Source organism: Nannospalax galili, unplaced genomic scaffold, assembly GCF_000622305.1.
Source record: "Nannospalax galili isolate Female #2095 unplaced genomic scaffold, S.galili_v1.0 scaffold441, whole genome shotgun sequence".
Taxonomy (NCBI): domain Eukaryota; kingdom Metazoa; phylum Chordata; class Mammalia; order Rodentia; family Spalacidae; genus Nannospalax; species Nannospalax galili.
The window spans coordinates 8971181-8994303 of record NW_008348089.1 but is presented as its reverse complement, the minus strand read 5'-3'; the positions used below and the strand labels follow the sequence as shown (position 1 = coordinate 8994303).

Genomic DNA, 23123 nt, shown 5'->3' with positions numbered 1-23123 from the left:
TATTGGCTCAGCCGTGAAGGACGCAACACGGTGATTTGCCAAAGGAGCCACGAAACCGGATGCAGTAAAGCGTTGCACAGGCTCGTGCCAAGTGCTGGATAGTCTGTTCGCTGTTCCCCCCGCCGGAGGCGACACACCTTCCTCCTCCGGGAGCGGGCGGGGTGCCAGGTCCCTGAGGGCCACCTGGGAGGGCAGGGCGCCACCACGAGCCGCTACTGGCCCAAGTCCGGCCCAAGTCCGACAACGCTCACTCAGGCTGTAACAACCCGGGAGGTCAAACCGGCTGCGGGAGGCTCGGTCCTGTCGAGAACAGTGATTGGTCGAGTTTGAGGGCGGGCACGGAGCCTCAACGAGCATTGACTGGCCATGGCTGCCGTCAATCATCGGGAACAGACCCCCCCCCCCCCCGCCTCCCGTTTGTTTGGCCAATTGAGGCTGTAATTTTTTTCCAGAATTTTCAAGGGGAGATTGTGGCTTTCCTAATTGCTTGCTCCAGAACTAACAGAGAAGTTGGTCTCAGTTGCCGTCTGTCTAAGAAAGCCTTTCCATCCATCAGCTAATCTAAAACCTAGGCATCACGAGGTAAGCCTGCCGAGTGCCCTTCGCCCATCCGGGTGGGTTCCCGAGGCTCTTAGGTGGACCCTGGAAAGCAGAGTGGAGGGAGGGCTCCGGGGAGGCGGGGACCTGCGGGCTGGATCTCCGCGCCGTCCGCCACGCCCCGGGGCGCATCTCCGGCTCCGTGCGCCCGCAGCTTTCTCCAGCAGCTTCCCCCAGGCGGCCCTCGCCCCGCGTTCCCACGAGCGCCGGGCCTTGAACTTGGCCGGAGCTGGACTGGCGGGCTGGGCGGGGGTCGGAGGGAGGGACCTGGGAATGCCCCGCAGGTACGCTCAGCCTACCGCCTGGAGAAGATGCTGCGGGGTTCGGCGTCTTACCGCAGCCGTGGCAGGGGGATCTGCGCCGGGGAGCGCGCCGCAGGGTGTCGTCCCGCGGGGTCTGACATCCATCACGGCCCGCGGACCGAAGGAGGCCGGAGTAGGGAAAGATGTGGAGCCCTGGTGGTTTGGATCTGAGGGTTTGGATTGGGCTTTGCCGGGAGAGCTGTGTACTTAAGGCCTTGGGGCCGGTGCTGCCTTTTTCGCAGCGGCTTTCTGTAGATGCGTCAGTTCACCGAGGAGACTGAGATGAGGTTTTGGGTTGCAACAAACAGCTAGGGAATTTGGAGGCTCAAAGGCTTCTCTGGTGCTCTAGGAGCAGGAGGACGGGCGACTGTGTATTGCAGCATGTTGAACTTGGGAACCAGTGCGCCACTGTGCGACAAACGTCATAAAATACCTAAAGTCTTTGGTTAGTGGGTTGAGGTTTGTTGGGGTTTGTTTAGGGGTTTGTTATTTTTGAGACGGGGTCTTTTTGTAGCCCCAGCTAGCCTGGAACTGGCCTCCATCTCACAGAAGCATTAGACCCAGCCGACCTGGAATTACTATGTAGATCAGGCTGGCCTGATTTCACAAAGATCTGCCTGTCTTTGCCTTCCGGGTAGCTGGGATTAAAGGCGTGTACCAACAGGCCCGCTGGGCTGGGGGATAGCTTTTCTTCACCCCTTTCAATCAGAGTTATTTTCTACTTCCAGCCCTGGCACCTCCAGTTTCACAGAATTCTAGAAAAGCCAAGAGATGCTGGAGAGATGCTGGTGATGTCTAGAATGTAAAAAAAAAAAAAATTTTAATTTGGTTTGTTTTTGAGACAGGTCTTACTCTGTAGCCCAGGCTAACCTCAAACAGATCATTCATTAGCCTGCCTCGGCCTCAAGAGTGGTGGGATTATAAGTGTGCTCCAGGTTTGAAAATTCTTATCAAATAGCTATAGGTTTGGAAGGTGACTACTGTCCTGTACTGTGAAATGCTTAAAGGAAAGCACAGAATTGAGTAGCAAATGCTCTCCATTGCTTCCTTCCGTTTCACTTCACACATCTAAGTATGTGCCCACATCAGACCAAGAGCAGTCACTGGATTTTGTTTTTTTTTCCCCTCCCTTTTGGGAAGGACATTTTCCTTCTGGCAGGAGATAAGAAAGGCACTAGAGTTCAGATTTGCTAAACACGTTTGAGAAGTTTTCAGACAATTTAGGTGTTGATTGGGTGTACTGTTTTATTTAGTTTAAGCTGGTAAAGAAATATTTGGTTTAAGAATATTAAAAATTAGGGGCTGGAGAGATGACTCAGCGGTTAAGAGCACTGGCTGTTCTTGCAGAAGACTGGGGTTCAAATCCCAGCATCCGCATGGCTGTTAACAACCACCTGTAACACCAGTTCCAGGGGCTATGACACTCTCTTCTATTTTCTGTGGGCACTGCATGACATGTGTGCACTTACACACATGCACTTACACACATGCAGACGTAGTACTCATAGAATAAAAATAAATACTGAAAAAAAAGGAATATTAGAAATTGGGTCAGTGATATGGCTCAGCAGGCAAAAGGCCCCTTTGGCCAAGCCTGATGACCTGAGTTCTATCACCAGGACCCACATAGTGGAAAGAGAACCAATTCCTGAAAGTTGTTGTATAACCTCTACACTTTCAGAGTGGCCCTCAACACCCCAATAAATTTTTAAAAAGAATATTAAACAGTACCTTGTGTATCCATTGTGGAAAGACACTAAGTGCCAGTTTATAGTGGACAGCGCATAACAGTTTTTCTAGAGAGGGACAAATCTGAGGTTATCAGTAATACTGACTGTTAGAACTCAAAATTAATTCTGCCAATTGCTTGCTTAAAGTGATAAGAATAAACTGCCCTTTTGACCTGTTTATAACATTCAAAAGCAGTTGAGTTCAAGCTCCCAGTGCCAAAAGCTGCTGTACAGATAGTGCCTCCTTTAACCAAAAATAAAATTGAATGGCTCTGAGAATTAAACTGTTGAGGGATTATAAAATTGGAGAAATGTGAAAAGTACAATTGGCACAGCAGTCTTGCAGCTGTATATGATACTTGTACTTTTATTTTCTATTTAATTTTTTTTTTTTTAATCTTTTGAGACAGGGTCTCCCTTTAGCCCCAGCTGGCCTGGAACTGGCTATATAGACCAGGCTGTCCTTGAGCTGACAGAGATCTGCCTGCCTCTGCCTCTGGAGTGCTGAGATTAAAGGTGTTTGCCACCACTCTGGGCAACTCTTGTACTGTTAAATCAAGTATGCATTTTTAAAGTTTATAAGGCAGATACATTTTTCACTCCTAATACTTTTTGTTTGTTGATTTTTGGCCTTTAACTCCAGATCCTCCTTCCTCCAGTTCCCAAGTGCTGGGATTATAGTAAATGACAGACTTCTAGCCTTTCAGATGAGATTTACTGACCTCAGGATATGGGCTTCACTGGTGCGATCCTTTACTCTCACGTGCTTGGGATTTTACAATGGGTTTATTCTCATGCTGAGATTCCTGTTGCTAACATAGAGGCTATCTTGGTTCCCTAGTCACAACTTCCCTTCTTCCTTTCTTTTATGTCATTTTTAAAATATCAGGTTGAGAAGGAAGGCAGGGAGAAAGGCTTGGTCACACAGATTAATGTGGAAATTGTAGAAAAGGTGAATTTTCAGTCATTTACTTCTTAATAATGGCTGGATTACATAAGGTATTTTTTATTCTGAAATTTTTAAAAATGTGTTCAGTGTGTATGTGTGTGGCATATGTGTGTATGGTGTATATGTAGGCGCACATACACCATGGTGCCCATGTGGAGGAGTCAGTTCTCTCCCTCTACCCTGTGGGTTCCAGGGATCTAACTCAGGTGATTAGGGTTAGCAGCAAGCACCCTTACCCACTTACAGGCCCTACACTAACTACGTAAGATACTCTCATGTGTATACTTCTCTTCTTTGCATTCCTTTAACTTTTCCTGGCATATTTTTGTGTATTCAAAGGAATGAAGAATGATTTGACCTCAGAAGTTTAAATGTCATTGTTAAAATGACTTATTAAAATGAGTTAGCTTAGATTTCTGATCCACAGATTGACTTAGTTCTCCCTTGCTTATTAAAAAACCTTGCTGAGTAACAGAAGGTAAACTTTTCCCATGTCACTACTGCTGAATTGACCAACCAGGAGAATGGTTCTGTGTTTGTGGGTTTGCTCTCCACTCTTTTGTGTTTAAGGTTTCTCTTGGCTTCCACACTTCAGTTCTGCACCCCTGGCTGCTGTGCAGGCCTTCATCCTCTCCTTGGGCATTTGGAGAGAGAGCAAGCTCTGGGGCCCATGATGGTTTCCAAATTAGAAGCTAAAGAACTGGTTTTTTTTTTGTTGTTGTTTGTTTGTTTGTTGTTTTTTTGGTCTTTTTGAGACAGGGTCTCCCTGTAGTCCTAGATGGCCTGGAACTCACTATGTAGACCATGGTGGCCTTGAACTCACAGAGATCCACCTGCCTCTGCCTCCTGAGTGCTGGGATTAAAAGTGTGGGTCACTACACCCAGCCTAAGAATTTTTTATTTTTTTTTAATGTACAGGATTTTGTTGTTTTGGTTTGGGGGTAAGGGAGTTGTTTTTATTTTTTTTTCTTTTACTATTTTCTTTTTAGTCCTGGTTGAAGGTTAGAGAGAAATATTTTAAAAGGTGGCTGGGGTGGGGAGGAGTATCCTAGAAGAGCTCTAGAAGAACTTACTTGTTTGCAATTCTGTAACTCTTTTTAAAATAGATGCATGATGGGTAAGTAGCAGCTAAAATTGACATATTGCTTTCACACTGAAGCCCAAAGAAGGCTACTCTGCTAATCCCTGTGCTTTCTAATAAATTTAAATTTAACATGTTTCTTTTCTGTTTGGTGTAAGTTGCTATGTCAGTGATCTCCATTAACGGTAACTTCTAATACTTGCTAGATTATATTGGTTTGAAATTTCTTATAAGTTGTCACCCATATTTCACATATTGTTAATTATTGCTGAATAAAAGACAACTTTGTATTAATCTCTTTTCTGTTACAAAATGAAGCATGTGGGTCAGAGTAATGTTATCAAGAAGTTTGTTTAGGGCAGCTAAAATGACTTAGTGGGTAAGGGTGCTTGCTATCAAGACTGGCCTGAGCTTAATCCTCAGAACCTACGTGGTGGAGGGGAGCCAGCTCCTATAAGTTGTCCTCTGGCATCTATATGTCTGCTGTGACACATGCACGTGTACACATATTTTTTTAAAGTAAATAAATAATTATAAAAAAGTGAAAATACAGTAAGGTCATTTAGATTACTTTGGTTCATGGTGCTCTGGGGTTTCAAGGGCATGGCTGGTAAGGACCCCAAGGCAGATGGTGCCATTATAGCAAAAGGGCAAGTGTGTGTGTGTATGTATGTGTGTGTGTGTATGTGAGAGAGAGAGAGAGAGAGAGAGAAAGAGAGAGAGAGATCATACACTTAGACACGAAGCCAGAGAGCACATTCAGAAGTTAGCTGGGTCTAGACTTTCCCAGCTTGTTCTAGTGAGGACTAATTTGGGTCCCAGGAGTGCTACTTTAATCTCTTATGAGGGCATGTCCAAGGACCTGAGGATCTCCCAGTGAGCCCCACCTCAGCACTGCCAAACTAGGCACCAAACTGCTAAATGAATCTTTGGAGAGAGAAAAACCCAAATACCTTTCCAAGCCAGAGACCCTTCAATCAGAAGGAAGGAAACAAGCATACTTTTTTGGAGGGGAGGATTTGAGACACAGTCAAAACTTAGACTAGCCTTGATGGTTTCCTAAACTGGTCATGTTATATTAGTTGATTTGGTAACCCTGTCTTCATTCTAAATTATTTAAACTGTGTTAGTTAGAGATCTCTAGAGCGCAATCAATAGATCTACCTATCTATATCTATGTATATACATAAATATATATATATGTGTACACATATAATAGAAGAGAGTAGTTGTGTTGGTTGACACAATCAGGCTCTGGATAGTCTCCATAGTAGTAATGTGCAGGCTGGAGAGGGAGAGAAAGGCCTGCCAGCCCCCCTCCCCCAAGTCACTAGTGTCAGCCCTGTTCAAAGGCAGAAGCTAGAATCTGATACTCATTGGATCAACAGCAAAATACTATACCTGCTCAAGAAGGCCTAGCTTGTTTGCATGGGAGCTTCTGTTTTTTTGTCCCGTAGGGTCCCCCAGCCTACTAGACAGTGCTTCTCACATCTGGGGTGAATTTTTTGCCCTCAATTTGCTGACCACTGATCTGCATCCCAGTAGTCTCTGGAAACACCCTCAGTGATAGACTCAGAGGTGTGCATTACCAGTTTTCCATTTGTCTCACAGTGCAGTCAAGCTGACAAGCAAGAGTAATCATCAGTTTCTTTTTAAATATTTTTATGGCATTTTTAGATTTTATACATGCATACAATGTATCTTGATCAGATTCACCCCCAATTCTTTTCCTAGTTCCTTCAAGTTCTGTACTCTACTTCCTGTCTTTTTTTTTTTTTTTTTAATTGCCTACTGATTGCAATTTGTGCTGCCCATATACTCATAGGTTGTGGGACCATACAGTGGAGCATGATTGACCTACCAGGGGCCATACCCTTGAAGAAAACTAGCTCTCCCTCCCTACAGAATAGTCAGTAGCATGTTACTTAGGAGTGGGGGCTCATGAGCCCCACCTCATGCTGGAATGCTAACTGGCTTGATCTTCTGCAGGTCTTGTGCAGGCAGCCGCAGCTGCTGTGAGTTCATGAGTGCTGAGTCCTGTTGTATGCAAAGGATGCTGTTACCCTGTGGTCCTCCCTGACCTCTGGCTCTTACAGTCTTTCTGCCCCCTATCCCAAGATGGTCCCTGAGCCTTGGGAGAAGGGATGTGATATAGATGTCCCATTAGTGGCGGAACACTCCACAGACACTTATTCTCTCCACTTTGACCTGTTAGCATTCACATTACTTTTTCTTCAGAACAATGAAGTTTGTGAAGGGAAGGCTTTTTACTTACATCTGCATTTTATGTTCTTGTCACTCAAAGTGTGGCCAGCAGACCAGCAGCTGTAATGTAATGGCTGGTTAGAATTGCATAGTGTGGCCATAACCCCATACCAGCTAAATCAGAATGCTTGTTTTAACACCATCCTAAAGTGATTGCAGACTAAAGTTGAAGAAGCATGTGCTCTTTGTATGTGTATTGTCATAATTTATGATTTAAACACTGGGAATGGGGTAGGTACATTCATTATTGATTCACCATTCTCAGGCATATGCTGTGGAGTGCGCACTGCTCACACAATCTGCCATATTCTTTATGGTTTTTGTTTTTGAAAATGTCTGATGTTATATCAGTGGTGTTCTGAATCTCTAACTCAGTCTCTGTCCCCACCCCTCAGGTACATCATTTTTTTTGAAGGCATTCCATTATTCTCTCATTGATCTTTCCCTGTCATTGAGGCCTTTGGAGTTATGTCAACAGCTGCCTTAATCACTCTGGTGAGAAGTGGTGGGAACCAGGTGAGGAGGAGAGTGTTGCTAAGCTCTCGCCTGCTGCAGGAGGACCTGCGGGTGACTCCCACCTGCCACAGCTCCACTTCAGATCCCAGGTGTTCTCGGTTTGACCCAGATGGTAGTGGGCGGCCAGCCACTTGGGACAGTTTCGGGATCTGGGATAACCGCATTGATGAGCCTATTCTGCTGCCACCAAGCATTAAGTACGGCAAGCCAATCCCCAAAATTAGCCTGGAGAATGTGGGCTGTGCCTCCAACATTGGCAAACGGAAAGAGAATGAAGATCGATTTGGCTTCGCTCAGCTCACAGAGGAAGTCCTGTACTTTGCAGTGTATGACGGACACGGGGGACCTGCAGCTGCTGATTTCTGTCACACACACATGGAGAGATGTATTATGTATGTGCAATGACTTTTTTCCATTCCTGGCTTTGTACGTCATATGCTTCTGTTGAAACGTTCTCCCTTTAGTGGAGATGTCTGGTGTGGACCAAGTTACTAAAGTGGTTTTACATACCGCTTCGTTTCACATATCACTTCTCTGATGAGCAGTAGTCAGCGTGGCATTTAATACTGAGGATTATCTCCATTTCAGAAATGTGCTTCAGAATCTGCAGCCCTTTATTTGTGATCATTTCAAGTGAAGTAGTGTGAAGTATAAGAGATAACCTGTGAGAAGAGTTTACTTTGTGTGTGTGTAGTGTATGCATGCACGTGTGTATGTACACACCTGTGTATAGGGGCCAGGGGTTGAGTGTTTTCCACTATCGCTCTCTGCCTTATTTCTTTACATCGGGTCTCTCCTGAACCTGGAGCTCCCTGTTTTAGCTGGACTGGCTAGCCCAGGAGCCCCTGGGATTTGCCTGTCTCTACCCCCCCAGCCCTGGGGTGACTGCTGTATCCCCCACGCCTTGTTTTTTTATGGGTGCTAAGGATTTGAACTCAAGTCTTCATGCTTGCACAGCAAGACCTCTACCCACTGAGCCATCTCCCCAGCCCATAAGGAAGTATCTACTCTCATTACTGAAGGAAGGGCATATAAGAAAGTGCTTCAAATACTTTTTCAGCTGATATGGAAATCTTGTAATACTTGATAAAATTAGCTTGGCATTAATTTGAAGGAAAACCATTTATTGTGGCTATTTTAGGGCTCTTCAAATATTTTATTATATTTTTGAGGATCACACCGTTGCTAGAATTAAAAAAGAGGTGACTATGTGGTGATTGTGGCTATGTGCTAGTTTTCATCTTCCTGTGTATAGTTAGATATAGTTTGCCAGTTGATTTAGGTGTGATTTATCTCATTTTATAGAAGTTAACATGAAGGACTTCTTAACTCGTGAGGGTTGTAGTAATGAGGAGTTAACTTTAAGAACAGGGACTTGAGTAGGGGGTTACTGGAGAGATGGCTCAATGGTTAATAGCACTGGCTGCTCTTGCAGAGGACCCAGATTTAGTTCCCAGCACTCACATGGTGGCTAACAACTGTCCGTAACTCTAGTTCCAGGGGATCTGACCTCTTCTGGCCTCCATTGACCTTGCACAACCTGGGTGCACTTGCATGCATGCAGGCAAAACACTCATACACATAAAATAAAAATTAAGAAAACAAAGCAAAACAGGGACTTGGGGCCCACATGATAGAAGTGACTGACTCCCTCAAATTGTCCTCTGACCTTCATAGGCAAGCCACACACATAAGCACACATGTACACAAAATAAATAAGAATGTAATCAAAAAGCTTTAAAAGCATGGATTTGGATTTTGTTGTTTTATTTATTTTTTATTCATTCATTTGCTTATTAATTAATTAATTTTGCAGTGGTGGGATCTAACCAAGGGCCTAGTGCATGCTAGGTAAAGACTCTACCACTGATCTGTGTCTTGCAGACAGCCTGGTTTTGTTTGTTTTGTTTTCTTTTGTTTTGTTTGTTTTGTGTTTTTGAGACAGCCTCATAACTCAGGGAGGCCTGGAATTTACTGTGAAACCAAAGATGACCTTGAACTCCTGATCCTCCTGCCTGTACAGGCAGACCACCAGCACTGCTTCCCCAGATATCTATTTTCATGCCTTTAAAAGCCTTAGGTTTCAGCTGGGATGGGCCCAAGTTTGGTAGAGTCCTGGTATGCAGGAGGCCCTGAGTTTGATCGCCAGCACCAAATACCCAGAGAGTGGTGGCAAGCGCAGCACATAAGTAGAGTATCACAGTTCTTACCACTTAGTGCCTTCAGTGCTTAATAAATATTCCCTCATCCGAAGGGAAAGTCATGAGGTCCGGTTTGTGGGGTGATTGCTGAAGAGTGGCTGAGAAGAGAAAAACGAAGAATTGAAAAATGATTGGGGCTTTCTTTTCTCTCCACAAAGGGATTTGCTTCCTGAGGAGAAAGACTTGGAAACTGTGCTGACCTTGGCTTTTCTAGAAATAGATAAAGCCTTTTCAAGACATGCCCACCTCTCTGCTGATGGTAAGCCAAACAGCCACACTCCTCAAGGCCTTCAGGAGTAGCTAGGAAAAGAACACAACTTAGGCCTTTAGTGTGGGGGTTTAATGTATGTTTGCTTGTAAAGAAGCTCTTGTAGAAATGATTTTATACAAAGAATCATTTTAAATACTGTTTAAAATTCAAACTAATGTCAGAATGTCAATGTCTCCCTTTTACACGAAGAAGTTTTAGAGGGAAGATCCAAAATGGTTGTTACTGAATTTTAATCTTAAAAAAGATTTTAAAATGTTTTAATCTTGTAGAAATGATTTTATACAAAGAATCATTTTAAATACTGTTTAAAATTCAAACTAATGTCAGAATGTCAATGTCTCCCTTTTACACGAAGAAGTTTTAGAGGGAAGATCCAAAATGGTTGTTACTGAATTTTAATCTTAAAAAAGATGCACAGACTGTGCATCGGTGACCATAGGTGAAAGCCCATTTTTAATCATGACTTGCAAAGTTCTACTGCCTTTTAGAGACATCTCTGTACCCTCACTCCATGTAGCAGCTCCTGCCAGAGCAGAAAGGATGAATAAGGATTAGGTCCTGAGAGCTCCATACCCATGGGACAGAGTAACACTGAGATCCAGCTATCAGAACCACTAGCCACCCCAGGGTTTCATACTGCAACAAAATTCACCCATGGTCAACTGAGCAAGGGTAAGGGGGCCACATTCATCTGGTAAGAGGTGGAGGAAATGGCTCTAAGACTCATTTTTTAAGATAGCAGTACATCTGCTGTTCAACATTTTATGGTTCTAGACATGAACAAAGAAGAGCACAGCAAGAAAGGAAGATGCATTTCTGTGAAACGCCAAGTGTTTCAAGGAAACCTAAGCAACACTTCTTCACTACTGTATATGGTAAGACACACAAACAAGCTGGGAGTAAGAGCAAAGGAAGAGTGTGCTAACTATAGCAGAAAAATATTTAATTAGTCAACAGAGAGTACCTTAAAGGATGTATGTGACTCTATCTGCTACAATTCCTTCTCCATGAACATATGAGGGACTCCTCCCAGGAGTTTACTGAAAGAGTGGACCCTAATAAATATGAATCATAAATAAAAATAAAGCATCTTGCAAATTACTTCTCTGAATTAATATATTTCATTCTTCAATAATTCCACCTATGGACTGCTCTTTTAATAATGTTTTAATGGGCAAAACAAGTTTCCAAAAATCACTGGGAAAAAGCACTCAGGCATTCTTGATACACGGAGTTGGTAGTAAAGGCAAGCCCTATTTGTTGGCCTGATCAGGCAAATTTCCAGATACTATAAATTGGATGTGACATAAATTGATTTTATACTAAGATACTCAAAGACCTATCATATAATTATTTTAATATGGAGGCCAGTTTATCAGCTGTCCAACCAAGCCCTCAAGTACTGATAAAGACTGAAATTTACTCTTGTACCAAATAAAACAACATTTAAAACCCTAGTGATTATTAATAATGATAGGAGCAAATGGCCTCACTCAAAAGATGTAAGAAAGAAGGGGCAAGTTCAATCTTTTCCCTCGGTTGAATATTGTTTGTAAACTCAGACTGTATTTAAAATTTGTCCATCTGCTAAAGAATTTTGTTTTCTTTAAGGAATCAGTTAAGTCTACAATTCTACTTATATAGAACCATGAAAATATTTCTGAAAGACAACATGTATCTTGGCAGTTGGCATTTTCAGGTTACTGAGCTAGACTCATAAATTAAAATCTTAATACATAAAATTTGGAGTAAGACAAGGTCTGTTTGTCTTATAAGTACCTGTCACCATGTGAAACTGTTCAAAAATGATTTTGGGGCAAGCCTGGGCATGCCATTACCACTGAGGCCTAAGTAAATACATTTTGTCTTTTAGAGACAGGGTCTCCTGTAGCCCTAGCCGGCCTAGAACTTGCTATGTAGACCAGGCTGGCCTTGAACTCACAGAGTTCTTCCTGCCTTTGCCTCGAAACTGCTGGGATTAAAGGCATGTGCCACCATGCCCAGCCAGTTTTATTTGTGTTTGGCTTCATTGTCACAATGTTTATGGGCTGCAGTGCCAGTGGTGTGCCCCAGCTGTTTTTTTTTTTTTTTTTTTTTTTTTTTTTGTCTTTTAGAGACAGGGTCTCCTGTAGCCCTAGCCGGCCTAGAACTTGCTATGTAGACCAGGCTGGCCTTGAACTCACAGAGTTCTTCCTGCCTTTGCCTCGAAACTGCTGGGATTAAAGGCATGTGCCACCATGCCCAGCCAGTTTTATTTGTGTTTGGCTTCATTGTCACAATGTTTATGGGCTGCAGTGCCAGTGGTGTGCCCCAGCTGTTCTACAAACAGCTGCATCTACTGGGCATGGTTTGCAGAGCAGAAATTCAAGAACTTTGCCATGTGACCAATAACCAAATTTATTAACCCTTCATGAGTACAGTCAGCTTTATTGAAAAAGATCTAATCTATGTGATTAAAACCATCAATATGCCAGGTGTGGTGGCGCACACCTTTAATCCCAGCACTCGGGAGGCAGAGGCGGTGGATCTCTGTGAGTTCAAGGCCAGCCTGGTCTACATAGTAAGTTCCAGGACAGCTGGGGCTACAGGGAGACCCTGTCTCAAAAAGACAAACAAAACAAAACAAAAAAACATCAATATTAGGGGCTGGCGATACGGCTCAGCAGTTAAGAACACTGGCTATTCCTGCAGAAGACCCAGGTTCGAATCCCAGCACCCACATGCAGGTAACAACTATCCTTAACTCCAGCTCCAGGGGTTCCAACTGCCTCTTCTGTCCTCCACAGGCATTGCACGATGTAGGTGCACTTACATACATGTAGGAAATACACTCATACACATAAAATTTAAAAAAAAATCAGTATTAGACTTGATATCACTTTCATTTTTTAGATAGTAAGTTATAATCCAAGGAGCTTTTGAATTTAGAACATTTGTATATGTTAAAGAAAATCTCCATAGATAACTGTCACATAATCAAATAGCTGAAGAGAAATAAATGTTTATTCCTAATAATGAAATTAAGATATATTGCTTAATTTGGTTTCGCTGTCATACTTTGAGGTAATTTTCCCTTTTAATGGTCATTTGTTTAAAAGTATAGAATGGTGCAAGGTGTGCCTTTTAAAGTTTTATAATATCAGGCATTATTGTGAATATTGTGTTTTTTCAAAATCAGTTTTGAGAATATTTTTAAAATGTATTTGTACAGATCTTTCAGATGGCAAATTTTGCCTGTTGGCATTAGGGGCCCATTTTATCAGCTATGTTAAAGTTCCTGAAGACAGAATGCTGTGTACCTGTCTTTCAGTTTTAGTTCACACACACACACATACACACACACACACACACACACACACACACAAAACCCATATCATTTCAGATTTTAAAGTTATTTAAATTTTTAAATCTTAAATTTTTAGTAAGAACTGAAGCAGTATCAGCATGTTTGGCTCATTTGTTTGTTTGTTTGTTTATTTATTTATGTATGTATTTATTTATTTTTGAGACAGGTTCTTTTGTAGCCCCAGCTGGGCTGGAACTCACTATGTAGACCAGATTGGCCTCTATCTCACACAGATCCACCTGCCTCTGCCTCCCAAGCGCTGAGACTAAAGGTGTGTGCCACCACACCCCCCAGTACCAGCATTTTTAAAGTGGATACTCTTGTTGGCATGTGTGTATCTGTGTACATGCAAGCTTGTGTGCAGAGCTAGGACCAGCTAGCCAGGGAACATTCTGTAGGACCAAAGCACCCCTCTCTGACTATCTTTTCTCATCTTTTGGTATCTCTTACATTTTGACTTTTATGAATAAGGGAGTGGAGTTGTTTTTTAATGGACCTCAGACATTCTAGACAAGTGCTCAAGCACTGAGCCACATCTCCAGCTCTCTCAGCATCATCTTCAACTTTTTAAAATTTAGTTTATATCAGTAATGTGCACTTTTTAAAAAACATTTAACAAAACCGGCCAGTAAATTTAGATGCTATCCCATCACTTTTTTTTTTTCACAAATAATTACTTAAAGCAGATGATAGAAAATATAGATGATACATCTATCCTATAGCCTTCAAAGTGTTACACTGGTTAAGCTTTGAAAGTGGCAAAGCTCCCCCAAGGGATAGAGGATCAAAGAGAGAAGATTTACTCTGATTCAGAGTGGAAAATATTGATGCCCACTACTGTGAATTTCAAACTTTGTGTGCTTCATACAATGACTTTTTAATGCAAGAACTAAACTTCGAGATAACTGAAACTATAAAGGGAAATTTGTTTTCTGTGCTGGGACTGAACTTGGAGCCTTGGCCATGCTAGGTAAACTCTCTGCCACTGAGCTACACCCCTAGCCCCGTACAATATTTTTAATATCCTTCTTACGCAGGGATAAGAAAAAAACAAACAAACAGGGACAGCATTGAAGAGTTGTTCTTACTGTGTTGTTCCTGCTTCAGATCATTAATTTGATTTTTGGTGTTCATAAGTCAGTATGTCTAGAACACTAATTTTTAGTTAAGTATTGAAACTACTGGTTCATATTCTTCACATAGTTTAATAATTACTGAGGGTTGTTAGACTGAAAAGCACAGGTTTTATTCTTTATGTTGCTATTCAAAATTGTGATAATTTTTCTTCTGTTGTGTCAACCTGCAACACTGGGGAAAGAAAAAGCTGCAGAAATTTATACCTGTAGATGAGGATATGTTATAAATACATATTAGAGTTCAAGAGCCACACTCGGCTTGATTTAAACAGTGAATTTAAGTTAGTCATTCTACTGGAAGCAATGCTTCTCAATACTAAATCCCTACATCACATGCTGTTAACAATGTGTTGTGTCCTGTTTCTGGCATAGGAGATGGCTTTGATGGCTTCTCCATTCATATTGAAATCCCCAGTCATCTGGCATATACTATAATTCACATCTTTTATGCACTACTCATCAAATACAAATTACTTTGTTTGGGGGACAGTTCTGTTTTGCTACCGACCAAATTTACAGTGCATTTTTTTTTCTAACTAATCAGTAAAAATACCGATTTGCTGTGTTCAAGACCAGCTGTTTCAGCGTGTGCATAGGAGCGTGTGAGTATGCAGGTGCTACCACTGGGGTGCGTGTATACATAGTTTTTTCTATCTTGAGTTATAACACTATGAGAAATGTTAGTCTAGTGGTAAAAAGACGTCAACTACCAAATATCAACTTGAGCCAAACTGAGTTTGAAAATCATTGATTTGGCCTTTCCTGGAATATTATGTGATTTGCTAGTGAACTTTTCACCAAAATAAAAACCCTTCCCCTTATTTTGCAGCTCTTTCTCTGCTCTCCCCTGTGTTGCAGGTTTGTTATGTCTGAGCATAATTTCTGGGTGAATTTCCTGTTTGCCTCTGTACATGTTATTTGTGGCAGAGAACTGTGCCTGGTGAGCAGCTCTAGACCTGGAGCCTCTGGATACTATATGATGGGCTTCAGTGGAAAGAGAGATCTGCTTAATTTTGTCTCAGGTGAAGGAGTCCAGCGGTTCCTAGTCTGGACTTCTAGAAGGTTCCCACATCCTCTTTGTCCCATTAGTTGAGATGACTTGCAATAGAAATTGTCCAGTGAGTGTTAAGAATGTACTGAAAGATGTCTTATTTTTTATAGTTCTGTTATTAGGGCAAAAAAGTGAGGATTTTTACTTCCATCTTAAATGAAAATAAGTGCTGATATACTATTTATATTCTTAGATGCTTAGCAAGCTGGAACCTCTAGTTAATTTTGAAACTTTCCCCATATGTCCCAGGATTTTGGAACTGTCAAGGTAGTTGATAAAGACCCAAGCTCTTTTAAATTCTTAGGTAAGAGTGCTGTGAAGTACAGCCAAAACAATGAAATTTCATTAAAGACCGCTTCTATTTATTTATTTATTTATTTATTTATTTATTTATTTATTTATTTTTGAGACAGGGTCTCCCTCTAGCCCCAGCTGTCCTGGAACTCACTGTATAGACCAGGCTGGCCTTGAATTCACAGAGATCCGCCTGCCTCTGCCTCCCAAGTACTAGGATTAAAGGCATGTGCCACCACGCCTGGCAAGACCGCTTCTTTTTGAAGATCACTTTCTGCAAAGCTTTTGTTGGCAGTTAACATAAAGGGGAAGAATACAAAATTCTCTGGGCAGGTGGAATCCAAGTAAATGTGTATGTTCACTTTCCTGGCTTTTAAAATTATTTGAACATACTATAGTTGATTAAACTTCAAAGATTCTAATGTATAAACGATTCCATTGTTAACAGTTTTTGGCTGGTATCAAGTTGAAAGTTATAGCACTTTTAATGTAAGAATCACTATTATTTAAGTTAAAACATTTATGTCATGTACTGACATATATTTTAACATTGCAGTGATAATGTTACTTTGATGCAACAGTTCCAAAATCAAGGTATAAATGGGAAAATAGTGCAACTGTAGATGCTTTCTCAATAAAGCCACAACAGTAGCATGACTACAAAAGACTAAGTAGACTTGCTTCATGTGTTTCCATTTTATTTTTCAGATTAAAGCAGGCATTTTAATGTACTGATTGGAAAATGTATTTATGTATTTATCTCTTTCCAAAATGCATTGTTGATGAAGTTTTTGAAATTGATTTTTTTGGGAAAAAAATTTTTGGAAAGATTGAGTGTCGATCAATCAAATCAATTACATTTTTCTAAATTGACTTTTAAAGTCAAAATCACTTTTGAATGGTCCCCTGAGTATTACTTCAGTGCTATAATGAATTAACAATGTTACTAGAGACAATTCCTGCTTTAAATATTACCTTTCTCAATTTCTATCACTTTGCTTTATTTTTTTTTAGCTCATAATTTCATAGTACACTCACTTTTAGCAAGGCTCAATGCACCTTAAAATTTGTTAACAAGTTGTAAAGAAGACAGACAATCATAGAACAAATCAAAGGAAGACACAGAAATGCAGGTTGCTTGTATGGAGAAAAGAGTAGCAGCCTCAAGCACAGTAACTTGATGTCAGAGAAAAGGAACATTCCTCCAGGGTTCTGACACAGGCCTGAGTCAAAGCTGGCTGTACTGGTCTGCATTTGGCTACAGACTCTATGACTAGATCCTTCAGGAACTAATAGTGTTAACTGTGCCAAGTTTACAAAGAACTAGACTGAATCCATTCTCCATCGTACACATCTGTTAATTTAATGGTGTCTGTAACTTTGCTTCAGACCTGGAGAAAACAAAGATACCAAAAAAGAATGGGCCTTCAACCATTTTATGAATTACTGTGTGTATGTGAAAATTGTAAAACTGAAACAGTTCTGAAAGGGAAGAATATACAGTGTAGTACTTGAAGAGCAAATAGTCTGTTCTTGGCATGTTTCACTTTGCCCATTAACTGATAATACTTTGAGTGGTCAGGAGTAAGAACGAAAGAGACTAATCTAAATCCCATGATTATAGAAAAGTCAGCCTATGGGCCAGGTGGACCAGTCATCCTGCTATAGTAGCCAGTCAAATTACATTTTATATGCTTTGTTTTGACACCAGACATACACACAAAGATATCATAATTGTAAGTTTAGGTTGGCTCTCTCTTTTATGAAGAGGCCATTTGGAGACAGTGATGCTTTGCTTACCAGGTTAGGTTAGCAACCTTTTCTGTGTGCATGGAGCCTTGTTACTGAATTAAATGCTTCTCTGCATGCTTTTACTAACATAGCTCATTTGCATTTCATTTGCATAGCTCTCGTTAAATAAGAATGGTACATCCGCAGCATTAGTTTATCGTGCTTGTGTTTTATTTTGTGATAAAACTTCCATTTGTGATCGGTCGACACTAACTAATACTCTATTTTGTAATATTTGTAGCAACCCTTCTGACCTCTGGGACCACTGCAACAGTAGCCCTGTTGCAAGATGGTATTGAACTGGTTGTCGCCAGTGTTGGGGACAGCCGGGCTCTTTTGTGTAGAAAAGGGAAACCCATGAAGCTGACCACTGACCATACACCAGAAAGAAAAGATGAGAAAGAAAGGTACTGTCACTGCAAGCAGCCGTTCTGTGGGTATGATGTTTATGGTTCCCACAGAAATGCAACTGTGCATCTTCCCCTGTGGCACTGACCTCACCAGGGCCCCGTGCATGTGAGCAGGCACTACTACTGCACCAGCCAGATTTTCCCTCAGCCCAGATTTTCTTGTTTGATTTTAGGTCTTTGAAACTGGATCTCTCTGTGTAGCCCAGACTGGCTTTGTATTTGATATCCTCCTGCCTCAGCCTCTCAAGTGCTGGGGTTATGAGGGCATATGCTATGCCTGGCCTAAAGTTTAAGTTTTTATTTTTTTATTGACTCGAAATTTTTTCTGTGTAGCCTAAGCTGGCTTTAAATTCAAAATCCTCTTCAGTCTCTTCAAGTTCTAGGATTATGGGTGTGTGGTGACAGGCTAGGCTCTAAATTTTGCATTTTAAAATTGATGTTTAAAAATACTTTATTATTAACCAGACCTGGTAGCTCATGCTTTTAATCCCAGCATTGGGGAGGCAGAGGCAGGCAGATCTCTGTGAGTTGAAGGCCAGCCTGATCTACATAGTGAGTTCCAGGCCAGGTGGGGCTACAGGGAGACCCTGTCTCAAAAAGACTAGAAAAAAAAAAAAAAACCCTTATTATTTTTATTTTGTTTGTATGGGTGTATTGTCTGCATGTATATAAGTGCACCTATGTCAGAAGAGGGCATCGGATTCCCTGGAATTGGAGTTACGGATGGTTGTTAGCCACCATATGGGTGCTGGGAATTGAACCTAGGTCCTCTGCAAGAGCAACCTGTGCTCTTAACCACTGAGCAATCTCTCCAGCCCCTAAAATTGATGTTTAAACCAATGCCTTAATTTTATGTATGTTATATCTTTAATCTTTTAATTTTTTCTTAATTAGGGTCAAGAAATGTGGTGGTTTTGTAGCTTGGAATAGTGTGGGACAGCCTCATGTAAACGGCAGGCTTGCCATGACACGGAGCATTGGAGATTTGGATCTGAAAACCAGTGGTGTAATAGCAGAACCAGAGACCATGAGGATTAAGGTAAGAGGCCCCAAAACTAAGAGTGGTTTGAGGCTCCCCTCAAGCTGTTGGCTTTCCTGGAAGATTTAACTGAAGGAAAAATGGCTTTTAAAAGGGACTAAGTTGTAAAGAACAAAACTTCCAAATAAGAAGCTAGTTTCTGACCTGACAAAGATAGTCTTGGGCTTTTCTTTCACCTAACTAGGACTTCCCCGATAGGCTGGCTCTGGATAAGCTGGCTCTGCTGTCTTTCCTTTCCCCAAGCCCGCCTTTCAAATGTGTCATCTCAGCTTGAGCGTCGTCCTTCCTTGACTTCCTCCTCCATTAAGCTAAATGGTCAGCCACCTTTGACCAGCACAGTGCTTCTCTTGCCCCTAAACCATTCTGCTGTTTCCTTCTCTGAAACTCTTGGGCCACAGAGGAATATAGCGTAGGCTTCCAGAAATAACAGGGAAGAAATGTTCATAATTGCAGGGAGGAGTTCATGTCTTAAAGATATCTCACTTATATTTCTTTTTTTTTAACTTTAAAAAATTTATTGAGGCCAGGTGTGGTGGTGCACGCCTTTAATCCCAGCACTTAGGAGGCAGAGGCAGGCGGATCTCTGTGAGTTCGAGGCCAGCCTGGTCTACATAGTGAGTTCCAGGACAGCTGGGGCTACAAGGAGGCTGTCTCAAAAAAAACAAAAAAAAAAAAAAATTATTGAGAATTTCATACATGCATATAAGGTGTTTTGATCAAATCCATGCCCACTCCCTCCCCTCCAACTCCTTCCATATCTCCCCTTCACTTTTTCCTGACAACTTTGTGTACTTTTTTTTTTAATTGGGCTTTTTGCTACTCTAACATTACCCCTCAGAAGAAGTAACTCTAAAATCTTTTAGGGATTAGATAAGAGCTCCCAAATACTTTTGACATTTTTGGCCTTTGGGACAGAGTATGTTGCTAAGAGGCCCAAGGACATTTTGACTTTTAGCCAAGAAATTGGCTACTTTTCTTTGGAGTCTTTTTTACCCTAACTGCCTAGCCAGTTCCTACCTCCTATTCTTATCACACCATCCTCTGAAGAGGTTACCCAAATTGCTGATAGGGAATCAGGATACAGACTGCTCTGGCTTCTTCCGTGCTGAACATGGTAGCAGAGTGATGCAATTGGGGTACCCTTTCAGTGGATCTATCTAAAAGGCTCCCAAATTGCATAACTCTTAACTGTAGGGAGAAAAGAAAGTCCTTGATCTTCCTAGGAGATGTGAAGGAGAAGTAAAGGCAAGAGTAGTTAGCATTACAAGTTCTAGACAGGGAACCAGAAAAAGGTCAGAACAGGCCAAATTTCAAATGTTCATATCCATTGGAGTCCACTGAAATTTCTTGATGAGAGCTTCCTAAAGCATCCCTCTCTTAGGCTCCTCTTCATTTTTCTTTTGTCTGCCAAGGCTGGACTCGACAGTGATAGACTCAGGATTTGCTTTCAGGCACTTTGATAGCTGTTGGAGTGACTAGAATCAGTGTCAGTTCCCTCTCAAAGGCTTCTAGATAGGGAGAGAAAACAAATTTATCCATCATTTTAGAACAATAGCTGGTTGTTGTTTCCCTTAGCTACAGGTGGGCACTACAGTATTGGAGACCAAGATTTGAAGTCTTATATCTGAGCAGTACTTTCTGCTTAGAAACAAAATCATCAATGAGAAATAGTCTAAATAACATTTTATATGGACTTAAACTTAATGTCTGAGAAGAATAATCCCTTGACCTCAAAGAAATATACTGATCCCTTTAACCTTTGGTTATACTTTCCTTTTGGGTGTTTAAGACCATACAGTTGGCCCAAATAATCCAATTTATTTTTACTCTTATAGTCGTTTGAGGATCTGTTCCTCAGAGGTCATGTGGGCTTGGGAGGAACTCCTGGCTCCTTTCTTTTACCAGTTCCATCTATGTGAGATAAGTCAAAGGTCCTGCTTGACTGTGACTGGCTTCACTTAGAAGCATGGAGGAAATGTTTCCTCTGTGTTGACCCTCCTCTTTGCAGACTGGACACTAGTTCAAGTCCATCTGGTGGGGTCTCCATGGCCTCCCTGAACAAGAGGACAGGTGACTCACCACAGTTACAGAACACTTTGAGTGATAAGTAAGCCCAGTAAATCATTGGTTCCCCAGGAAAACTTTAATCAAACACTGATTTGACACTAGAACCTCTTGAAGGGGATAAACATTGCTTAGTATTCCCAGGGAAAGAATTCGCACAACAGATGGAAAATTTATTTGTTAATGTTCTTATATCATAATTATTAAAAAAGAAAATGAGAATATAATGGATGTTAAAAGGATATGGGAATGGAGATATTTTCCAAAATAGAAAAAATGAGAAATTCTAAGCAAGTGATGAAAGTCTGTGTAGGTTTGTTATGACATATAAAGGATGAGACAAAAATAATATGCACATCTTAAAATTTCTAAGGTCATAGTTTAGTCAGCTAGTTCAAGGAACAAAATGCATGTCCAGTCAAGGTTTTATCTGAGAACATTTGGTTTTTGCTTAAGCTTTACCTACATAGCACATGGTAATTAAAGTACCAGAAGTAACCTTCTTGGATGTTTAACAGCCATACTTTGAGGCCTATACTAATCTGATCAGAGGGGCTTAAAGGACAGTTTTTGCCCCTTGCCCTCCAAGGTCGAATAAGTTCCAGGGGACTGTGGAGCATCTCACTTTTGTTTCTTATTTGTAACAAGTATGTGGGTTTTAGTGTTGTGGTGGCTTCTGTTCAAAAGAGATGCTGTCCTCATTTTATAAGAAAGTAAATTGAGGGGCTAGAGAGCTGGCTCAGCGGTTAAGAGCACTGACTGCTCTTGCAGAGGACCCGGGTTCGCTTCCCAGCACCCACATGGCAGCTACAAACCGTCCTTAACTCCAGTGCCAGGGGAATCCAAAGCCTTCTTCTGACCTCCGTGGCATTGCATGACACAGGTGCACTCACATACATGCAGGCAATACACTCATACACATAAAATGAAAAAAATAAAAATATTTAAAAAAAAAAAAAAAAAGAATTGAAAGCTTGCCAAGATGTAAAGCGCACAGAGACTCATACTTTCAAGTCCCCCCAACTAAATAATAAAGGCAATATTCAAATTCAGACTGTCTCAGCATTTGGCTATCTGGCCTCTTCCTTGGTATTGCAAAGTAAATGATTTGATTTATTCTGGGTGGTGGTTGATTGTCCTAAGGCACGTTCTAGTCTGTAACCATTTGGTTTGCTTCTGGTTATAGCTATACCATGCTGATGACAGCTTCCTGGTCCTCACCACAGATGGGATTAACTTCATGGTGAATAGTCAGGAGATCTGTGACTTTGTCAACCAGTGCCACGATCCTAATGAAGCAGCCCATGCAGTGACTGAACAGGTGACATGACAGAGCTTCTGCCAGGAGACTCCCACGGAGGGAAGGGGGTCAAGAACAGCACAGGTGGATGGTCTTTGTGTAGCCTGGAGTAGCTACTGCAATCTGGGGATTTCTATGAAATTATTATGTTTTAGCTTGAGTGTTACAGTAAATTTAATACTTGATTTCATAATATTTTCAATTGGCAAATTTTTATAGTTTACCTAATAGTTATTTGAATGTATCTCAAAATGATAGTAACAGTAGTAAAAATATGTCACTATACGTCAGACATTGAGCTTTTCATAAAAGAGGAAAACAGAGGCACAGAGGTTACATTGCAGAACTGGTTTCAAACCTAGTCAAGCCACGATTTTGTAGTCTAACCACTTGACCTTGATTTAGACTGCTTGGAGTATAAAACCTATTTGAGCAACACTGTAGAACAGAGGTGTGTGAAAAGGACCAATAGAAAATATAAAAAAGCGACCGGATGAAATTGTCTGTTAGAGCTAAAATTTGAAAGCCAGGTAATAACCAGTAAAAGTTACACACAAAAGTAATACACAAAAGTTACTCTGTGTTGCTTAATAGCCTGTCCTGACAGTGGGTTTAAGTTACAGCCGTTACTGATCATGCATTAATTCAACATCCCTATTTACATTTCTAATATTTAAATTTTGAATTGAGAGACCAAACTTTTGGCCTAAACTTTTAGGTGCTAATATTTGTAATGAAAACATAAGTCCTTACCTTAGCTTTTCTATGTTTTTTTTTGTG

The 23123-nt window shown here is 41.2% G+C and overlaps 1 protein-coding gene across 3 annotated transcripts in view; it reads left to right on the top strand.

Moving 5' to 3' along the window:
- Window positions 1-418: 418 nt before the first annotated feature.
- Ppm1k (protein phosphatase, Mg2+/Mn2+ dependent 1K) overlaps window positions 419-23123 on the top strand; it is a 28427-nt gene continuing 5722 nt past the window's right edge. Inside the window, exons 1-8 of one of the 3 annotated variants that reach the window (XM_029569069.1) lie at window positions 419-582; window positions 7320-7832; window positions 9800-9900; window positions 14939-14996; window positions 16296-16333; window positions 17772-17937; window positions 18835-18979; window positions 22230-22364. In XM_029569069.1, coding sequence (XP_029424929.1) covers window positions 7393-7832; window positions 9800-9900; window positions 14939-14996; window positions 16296-16333; window positions 17772-17937; window positions 18835-18979; window positions 22230-22364 — 1083 coding nt within the window. In that variant the 5' untranslated portion in view covers window positions 419-582; window positions 7320-7392. Of the gene's footprint in view, window positions 583-739; window positions 882-7319; window positions 7833-9799; window positions 9901-14938; window positions 14997-16295; window positions 16334-17771; window positions 17938-18834; window positions 18980-22229; window positions 22365-23123 lie in introns of those variants that run through there. The other 2 variants (XM_029569070.1, XM_008844642.3) reach the window with 2 other exon arrangements.